At 35.0% G+C, this 9355-nt stretch overlaps 1 protein-coding gene across 1 annotated transcript; it reads right to left on the reverse strand.

The window, feature by feature from the left end:
• Positions 1-553: 553 nt before the first annotated feature.
• On the reverse strand, positions 554-2134 carry LOC120069045 (protein EXORDIUM-like 5). The gene has a single exon (XM_039020714.1). It carries the CDS (start codon positions 1974-1976, stop codon positions 909-911), a length of 1068 nt encoding a protein of 355 aa, XP_038876642.1. The 5' UTR covers positions 1977-2134; the 3' UTR covers positions 554-908.
• Between the last annotated feature and the right edge of the window lie 7221 nt (positions 2135-9355).

Genomic DNA, 9355 nt, shown 5'->3' on the forward strand with positions numbered 1-9355 from the left:
AATTTTGCAAATTATTATTTCAACATTATTGAAAGAATTTGTTTTTGTTTTGTGTTTTAAGTGATGAGATTAAGAAATGTTTTATGTTTCCAGTCACATGGTTCTTTATATATCTTCTGGACGGTACAATAATTTGATGCCATCAATCAGGCTCAATCAGCACCGTACAAGTTGAACTAACATGTATTTATTAAAACTTGAGTTTGAGGTTGAATTCGATAATATTAAAATTTTAGAGATAAGAAAGAAAGTTTAACAGCTTATTGAAATCCAGCTTTTTCCTTTTAAAAAATCCAAGATTGCTGCTAATTTGCAATTGGACCCCTAATGTTCCATCATGATAACTTTTTCTCCTTGCGATGAAAGTAAATAAACAACCTTTGGTTTTATAATTATTTCTTTTAATGAATTATAACAACGAACCAAAAAGAATCATTTAAATAATTATTTTTTAAATCAAAATTAGTACTTCAATTCTGGATTTAATTTAAAGCGATATTAAAACTATATAACAAAATAATTAACCAAATACAGTTAAAGCAAGAAACGACAATAGACTACAACTTGACTTTTATAAAAGAAAAGAAAAAAAATTAATTTTTCAAATTCAAACTAAAGATATAGAGCTGGGACAGCAACTGAAACAAATATAAATCCCAAAAATTCCTATTATATTATTAATTAAATAAATTTATGCAAATTTCAAAATTTATATATACCATAGAAACCGTAAATTCATAGGCACCCCCACACCCCACCTCCTTGTCCCTGCAAGTCCCTCCTCCGCGGCACGGCGGAGCCACCAATATCCACGGCGGTTACTGAGCTGAGCTCATCGACGCCGCCAGCGTTCTTCAAATTACAGTACAATAACAACGAAATTGATCAGAAATTTAAACTTTCACCATTCAATCCAAAGCATTTGGACCGGCACAGGCTTTCAGAACCGGACTCCATAGCCACTGCAACAAGAACTTCCTTCCATTTCTCCCATTCACATTAAACGTCCTTCCTTCTCCATCCCTCATTACCTGCCCTATATACCCGCCGCCGCCCCCAGTGCCATACAGCCCCTCACAGAGGTCACCGATCTCCGTCGGCGCCGTCGGATCCTCGCCAGCGTACCAAGCATTCACCAACGGATTTGAAGCAACTTCAGCCAATTCATGGCCGATTACACTGATCATTCCATCCAACGCGATGTCTCTATTCGGCGGAGAGAGAGCGCTGGGCCCACCGCCGGCCATGTACGCCGGGACCGCGAAGGGATAGGCGCATTGCTCGGGGCATTGCTTGCCGGAATGGCCGACCCAAGCGTAGGGAAGCGTGTAGCCGACCATTGAAGGGAAGGTGAAGTAATGGAACCCACAAACTGCTCGACAAAAGTCCTGCATGGTAACATCTTGAGAAGTAAGCACCAGAAACATCCCGTTCCGGTGGTCGACTGGAAACGGCGCGGATCGGACGGCGGTGGCAATAACCTTCTGGATGGAGAGGCGAGTGAGGTCGGTGCCGTGGGAGTGGTGGAGGTCAGAGTGTTCGCCGGCGATGACGACGGAGCGGGAGACATTGGCGCCGGTTTGATCTGTGTAAAGCGAGACGGTCTGCCACCACTGAGAGACAGAAGGGGAAGGAGCGGCGCGGCGGGGATCGGTGGGCGAAATGGAGAGGAGAAAATCCTTGACTAGCAATTTCTGGGAAACGGACCATTTTCCGTACCAAATTAAGTAAATGTTGATGGGAGACGAAGAAAGAACAGGGCCCATATGGTAGCGGAGATTGACGAAATCGGAGGAGCCCTCAAATTTCTTGGAAGAGGAGAGAGAATTGGGGGGAAGTTTAGGGTTGAAGAAATGGGTGTTGGTGTCGAGGGTTTGGAAGGAAGGAGAGGCGGCGGCGGCGGCCATGGAAGAAGAAAAAGAAGCTGCAGAGATGGAGAGGAGAAGGAGGAAGAAGGAGGAGGAAAGAAACGCCATTGTTAGGGTTTGTGAAGCAGTGAAGAAGAAGGGAAAGAGGAAAGATTTTATAAAAGGTCAGTGAGGGAGTGAGAGATGAGAATATAGGATGAATGGGAGGGAAATGGGCTGGTGACAGCTAAGCAATAACAATGCCTTTGTGTGTTTTTTCTCTCTTTTTCTTCCCTTCCCACTTTTTTACTTCTCTCTCTTGGTTTTGATGATTTTGAATAGGGGTGTGTACTGTCATTGTGTAGGGTTTTTTTTTGGTAAATTTGAATCATCTTCTCAACCAGATGTTTGAATGTGGTTTTTGAATTGTTGCACCCTTTGCCATTAATCGCAAATTTTTGTCCAAATATTCTTGAAATATTGTCAAAATTGTAGAAGGGCTAACATCGGAGGCTGTTTGAGAAATCCAAAATGAGATGCGTTCATTATCTTATCTCACCGATTTTAATTGTTTGTGGGTCCATCTTCAGAATGTGTTTCGTATCTCACCGTCATTTTTCTTCCGTGTATCGTATATCATCTAGTGTTTGAACATACTCGATCAAAACTCCTCATCTTACATCAAAACTCTCAAGACATCAGAACTTCCCACATCTTATATCGTCTCAGCGTCCCAAATAGCCCCTAACATATATCGAAAATATACGATATTTTTAATTTATACTACATTTTTTCCAACAATATGGGATGGATAAAATCAAAACTCTAACCTGAAGATTGATTGTATGAGCTCTATATCAGTTAGGTTGTGCTCATGTTGCAAAAATTATAACTTTAACGTATAAACTATATTAGATTATTTGATGGAAACTAATATTTAGATATGTCACTTAAAAAGATATAGTTAAATAAACATGAATTAAATTCTAAACCTAAATATTGGTTTTCTTAATCGATTAATCCAAATATTGATTACTTAACTCATATGAACATATTTCAATTAGTTAATAAATTATTTACATCTCTAAAGGTTAGAAGTTTGAATATTTGAAATAGTTGTTAAACTAAAATCACACATACTCTAGGGGAAACGTAATAAATCAATGGTAAATTGAAAAGTATGGCCTATTTGATTACATTAAATGTTGTCTACTTGTGTTTCGTACCCATACTGACATCTAGGACCCACTTCCAAATATGTAATAAAAAACGCAAACTAATTGACAAGTGGAGAGTATTTAATCCAATTGTATCTACTATTTACTATTACCGTCATTGTTCCTGTTATATCATGGGGATTGTGAATTTTTCACATTTACTATTACAGTTATCTTTACCTTTACATATACCTTTACTTTTACTGTTTGATCCTAAAAGGTAACGTTAAAGGTAAATGGTTATAAATGTGATAGATTCATAATTTTAAGTACACGTGATCAAAAGCAATCCAATTACGATTATTCCAATTTTTATTACTTAATAAACGTGGCCTAAAAAATATTGATTAGTTATAATTTTTTTTTATAGATATAAATAGGAAAGATTTGAACCTCCAACTTCAACAAAATAAGTATATGTTAGCTCCTCTCAACTCACTTTGAGATGTGGTGGTGCTTTTGAAATATGGTGATTGTTAGTAGGGGTGAACATCGGTTCGTCGGAGTTGATTTTCTGACCAAATTGCCACCAAAATGACTATGATCAGTTTAGTAAATGTTCAAACTGACCTCGACCATCGAGTAAAAATTGGTCATTTGATCGGTTTTATTCTTTAGATTTTTTTTGAAATTTTTCGATTTGGAATTTTCCCACCAAACCGACGTCGATCTACCCTTCTTTTTCTTCGATCTATCATGCTCATCTTTATTGTTAGAGATTTAACTTACAAGTTTCTAATTGCAAAAACTAGACAATCAAATTTATAAAATTCTTAAAATTAGTCTCCACCATTAGAATTTTCTATTATTGGGGCTAGGACGCGTGTTATGTTAAAAAAGTTAGTGGCTAGCACTTCTAAAGTAGGTTAGATAAATTGGAGCATATGTCCAAATTAAAAAAGAAAAAAGAAAAAAGAAAGAAATAAAAAGAAACTCAATTTTGAAAAATAGACAAAAATAAAACTATAGTGCTAGACAAATGGTCAAACGTGAATTGCACGTGTACTTGTTGTAATTAAAATGGTGTGTAATTGTATTAACTATCAATGTATATGTATCTGGTTTATATATTTATTCTTTTACTTCAAAATTGCATGCGAAAGATTGGATCATTGACTTTTGAAATAGTTATCTTTAACATATCCACCAAACGAATTGAGATATATACGGTTCATATATCATTCAATTTATGTAATTTGTTTTTTAATAGTAACATTTTTTTCGACCCGAATTTGTAGAAACCTAATAGTACTCGTCAATTTTCAATTTGTTTCTAATTATTTTAGTCTTTTAATGTTCAAAATTTAATATAGTACTTTCAAAATTTTAAATTTTAGTTGTAGTATGGATAATGAATGAGGTTACATTATAATTTTAATTATTTAGATGGCGGTTAGGAACCAAAGATATATTTGGAAAATATTTTTAGTGTTTGATTTATAAAATAAGTCATTTAAAAAAAATTAGATTGTTTATTCAAAATAACTTTTAAAATATATTTTTAATAACTTTTATAAAAAATATTTAAATAAAAATATTTAAAAAAGACATTTTTTTCTTAAATCAATCCAAATGAATTCGTTGTTTACGGATACAATTGAGGTGTTAAAATGAAAGTAGGCAGCGAAAATTGGATTAAATTTAATATTGCAATTTTTAAAAAAAAAAAAGAAAAGAAAAAAGAAATTAAAGGACTGTTGCATTTAATTCGCAAGAAAATAATGAATATCTGAAAAAGTAGTGTATAATCTAAATTTAAATTTAAAAGAGAAAATACAAATAATGTATATATTTCAATTTCATAGGTGTGGGCTTGGCTTCAATATCACAATCTTCACGCGTGAAATTTAATAGGAATTGAAAGCCTGAGGGATTTGGTAGAAATTCCTTTTCTTTTAAAGGTCGTTGCAAATTTTTATTATTAAAAGGAGTTATATTCATTTAAAATCCACATATTTATGAATAATATTTTAATGGAAATAAGTGCACAAACCACTCGTGAACATTGGAATGTGTTATAATTTTTCACTTTTGAACTTTGAATTGGATCAATTGTCCAAGAACTATGAATTCTTTAAACTTTTAGATATTGTTTGTGACGCTAAGTTTAGTTATGAAGTACGGAGTAAATATATCTGTAGAGTTCGAAAGTCTATGTTTGGGGTTTAGATTTCTTTAGAGAGTTGGAACATTTGTGTAGAATTGAGTTATTAAGTCAGTGGGATCTTATTTTTTTTATGATCTAAAAAAATTTGATTTTCTGGTGATTATTTTTGTTTGTTTAACATTTTGTTTAACCCTTCGATTGCACATATATTCTTTCAAAGTTTTAACACTTAATTGAGTTGTCAACTTAAAACATTCATATATATTTTATCATTTTTTACATGTAACCAATGTACTTGAGGTAAACAAAATACCATTGTTTTATACAAACAAAAAAATTATATTATACTTTCACATTAGTGGAATGTATTGTTGGATTTTGGAAAAATATTAGAAGTGTTGTTGTTCCATATCGAAAATGTTAAAGAATGATGGTTTAACAATGGATAAAAATGGTGACTAGGATCGCATACAATGGGTACATACCAGGATGATGGGTACATCCTTGTCCGCTTCATAATCAAGGATGATGCAGTTTGCTGGTAATATAAATTTGTCAATCTTGACCAGGACATCATTCACTTTCCCTTCTGGATGAACAAGGGACCTGTTAGCTAGTTGGAGAGTCATCGTCGTGGGCACCAACTGGCCTACATTCAGCTGCTTAAAGATTGAAAGGGGCATTAAGTTGATACTGGCCTCGAGATCGCAAAGCGTTTGACCAATATATAACGCTCCGATCGAACAGGGTATTGTGAAACTTCCGGGGTTGCACATTTTCAGTGAAATTATGGTTTTTGAACTTTGCGTCAATGCCATCGTTGCGAACTTACCTATGCTCCTTTTCTTCGTCACCATGTCCTTCAGAAACTTCGCATACTTTGGCATTTGTTCAATCGTTTTAGTGAAAGGGATGTTGATATGCAACTGTTTCAGCATGTCCATGAAGTGTTGATATTGCATTTCATCATTTTTCTTCTTTTTAAGTCTCTGGGGGAATGGTGATAGATGTATTTTCACGGTTCCCTGTTCTATCGGCTTCGAAGTGGATGCAATTTTCGGTTCCATCGTCTTCTATTCTTTTGGCTCCTTTTGAGTCAACGGGGTCTGTGGTTCCATCTCAACTGGAGCAGTCCGGCTTGGCTCCTTCTTCTCTTCCGCCACTGTCTTTCCGTTTCGCAAAGTCACAATTCGGTCTAAAGAGTTTTAGCCAATTAATCTTAATCGTTGGAGCTCATGATTTGTAGGTCCATAAGGTCCCTCTACTAGCTCGTAAAACATGAACACCTTGAATTATTAAATTGAGTGAATTTGGAATGATATTAATTTGAAATGTTCAAATTGAAATTAGAGTTTGAATTTGGATAAGTTCAAATTCAAATTAGGGTTTGTATAAACTATATTTGATATAATTATTTAACATTTAATTTATTGAAATTAAACGAAATTGAAGAGTTTATGATATTTAAATATTGATTTAAATATCAATTACATGAATTAGATTCATGTTTAAATTTAATGTGTGATTATTTTGATATTTGATATTAAATTAATTAATTGATTAAATATTGTGTATTTTGATGTGTTGTGAATATGATGAAATAATGGTGTATATTGCGATAGTGGTGTATGCATTGTGCATGCAAATTTTCCTAATAAAATCCAAGTATAAATCCTACTAAGTTGTATAGTAAGCCCAAGGTCGAACACAGGGACTATGGAGACAGTATGTGACGGTGATTTCAGATTCCTTTGTGGTGACAAATAAAACAATGAGTTAATTGGTATGTTTGTTTAAGGTATAGATTCTATGCGGCGGAATTGAGAAAAGAGTTAATACAGCGAAAGTTACAATGAGTATGTAGGGAACGGGTTGAGAAGGGATTCAGCTAGCGCTTCCTGAGATTTCGTTCAAGCTATGCGATCATGCTACACACACACAACAACAATGCATCTTCCAATGCAAATACCATAGTTCCTAATTCTAGGACGCATGCGATGTATACGATGATGTCGATAGGACTTATTCCTATGTCTCTATTCTTGTCTATGTGATGATGAATGATGCATACATATACAAGGTGACTACATACTATCATATCCTATTTCTAGGGTGCATGCGATGCATTAATAGCAAACAGAACTTATTCCTAAGTTTCTATCTCTTGCTTATGTGGTTCTAATATGACTCTTCTAAGCCTAGATTCTAATCTGACTTTCCCAAGCCTAGATTCTATCCTTAGATCACCCTCCCGAGCATCTCAAAAGGACGAATGACGCATATATAATGCAAGATGATCGCATAAAGTGAAGATCTCAGGTTATGCTAGCTAAGTGCTTCTCAACCCATTCGACAGTTTAGTTACTCATGCGTAATGTAAAGAGAGTGAACAGATGTAGAGATGTAAATTTCATTTTATAAATAAGATCAGAATACAGAATGACAATGAAAAATAGGGATAGAGAGCCTGGTAGTAATGTCTTGCTTCCCAAGACTTTTACACTGGATTTTTCTCTACTCTGCCTAAAAGAATGCTCTTGCTTCCGCAAGAGTCGACCCTCTCTCTGTTCTCAATGCTTCCCGACACTTTCGAGCTAACCTGGATGATCTTTCAGCGTCTTTTCTCTTCACTCTCCTCCGCCTTCTAAGTATAAACTTCACAAACTACGACTATCTATGTATATGGCAAAGAAGAACTCCAAAATTCTAACTACTGAATTAGGCCGAACAGAACTCATTTAACGAAGGTGGCCTTCGGTATTTATAGAGATTCAGGGTGAAGACCTTTTTCTCTCAAATGATTGCATTGATGGGATGTCATTAATTCTCTGTCTGATGCGCCGATTAATTGTCAACGAAAAGTTGAGTGTACTTGCTACAGTTTTTCGTTAACGGCTTATCAACTAAATTCGGATTCGACCGTCATTAGCTTTCTGTCCCGTCTCTATGCGGCCACCTTCTTGAGCAGATCTTCGTGAACGCATACGATCGCATAGCCTTGCAATCACAATCTTTTAATGCGCTCGAACGTTGAATTCCTTGGATCGCAATTCTTCCTTGCGCCAATGTATTTTCCTATACAAAATACGTAAATTAGTTCCTTTAATGTGATGGACGCATGCGATCGCAATGTTCTCAACTTAATGCTTTTGCACACGATTTTTCATATTTTTACCGTCGCAATCCTACGTTGTTTTATATCTTTGCATTGTAATAACGTGCATTTCTGCCCGTTATCATATTCCATCAGTAAAGTGCTACAGACGAAGTGATCCGGATTCGTAGATGTAGTGACATGAGGAGTGGGAGAGTCCTGTGCAATGAGTTTGCACAAGATTGGACAAAGACATAAGTCATTCTTAATTTATAACGTTGTTTACTATTTTAGACTAACTATTTCAAAACGATGACCTAAGTAACTTGACCTTAATCCTGAGCTAACTATGAACTCCTGTTTATTCGAGAATCTAGATTTGCATAGGTGAGGGTTGGCTCAATAGTGTCGACTCAATAAACCTCTCATTTCAGGGGTAAGATCAGGTAAATAACTAGAGACATAAGGTGCAAGATGAAATTAATTCCTACCCGTTTTTAGGGATAATAGAGAGGTTGTTCCCTTAAATGTTGGCTCTGGGTCTTGAATAAGGGGACCTACCCTCTCTTCGGCCTGAACCAATTGTTCATTAGAGAATCAGTGAGGCTTAAGAAACAAGAGGTAATCTCGGGGGTAAAACAGCCTTTTGACCTAGCTGTTATTACAAACAATTTGCTAAGGGTTAACTTACTAATCATAGTTATATCGAATGGATACAATACATCTACAGTAAGAGGAATGCAACTATTGGGCTTTAGTGGAGTGACCCGTAGTTAACGAATGAGGATTAATTTGGTGTAAAGAGTTTAGCCAATTAATATCGGATCGTTGGGGCCCATAATCTGTAGGCTCATTAGGTCCCTTTACTAGCTCACAAACGGATAAGCCTTAGAATAACGTGATAAGTTAATTTGAAACGTTCAAATTCGAATTAAGAGAATTAGTAATTTTGAAATTAAACAAAATTGGGGAATCGATTAATATTTAAATATGATTTAAATATTAATTTCATGAATAGGGATTCTTGGTAGTGGAATTGGTGATTAATTAATTGTTTAATTATTAATTTTATTAGAAAAATTAATTCAAA

Source organism: Benincasa hispida, unplaced genomic scaffold (assembly GCF_009727055.1).
Source record: "Benincasa hispida cultivar B227 unplaced genomic scaffold, ASM972705v1 Contig189, whole genome shotgun sequence".
NCBI lineage: Eukaryota > Viridiplantae > Streptophyta > Magnoliopsida > Cucurbitales > Cucurbitaceae > Benincasa > Benincasa hispida.

Excerpts from the sequence above, each read along its gene's own strand:
- LOC120069045 (XM_039020714.1), bottom strand. The coding sequence starts at position 1,976 with ATGGCGTTTCTTTCCTCCTCCTTCTTCCTCCTTCTCCTCTCCATCTCT.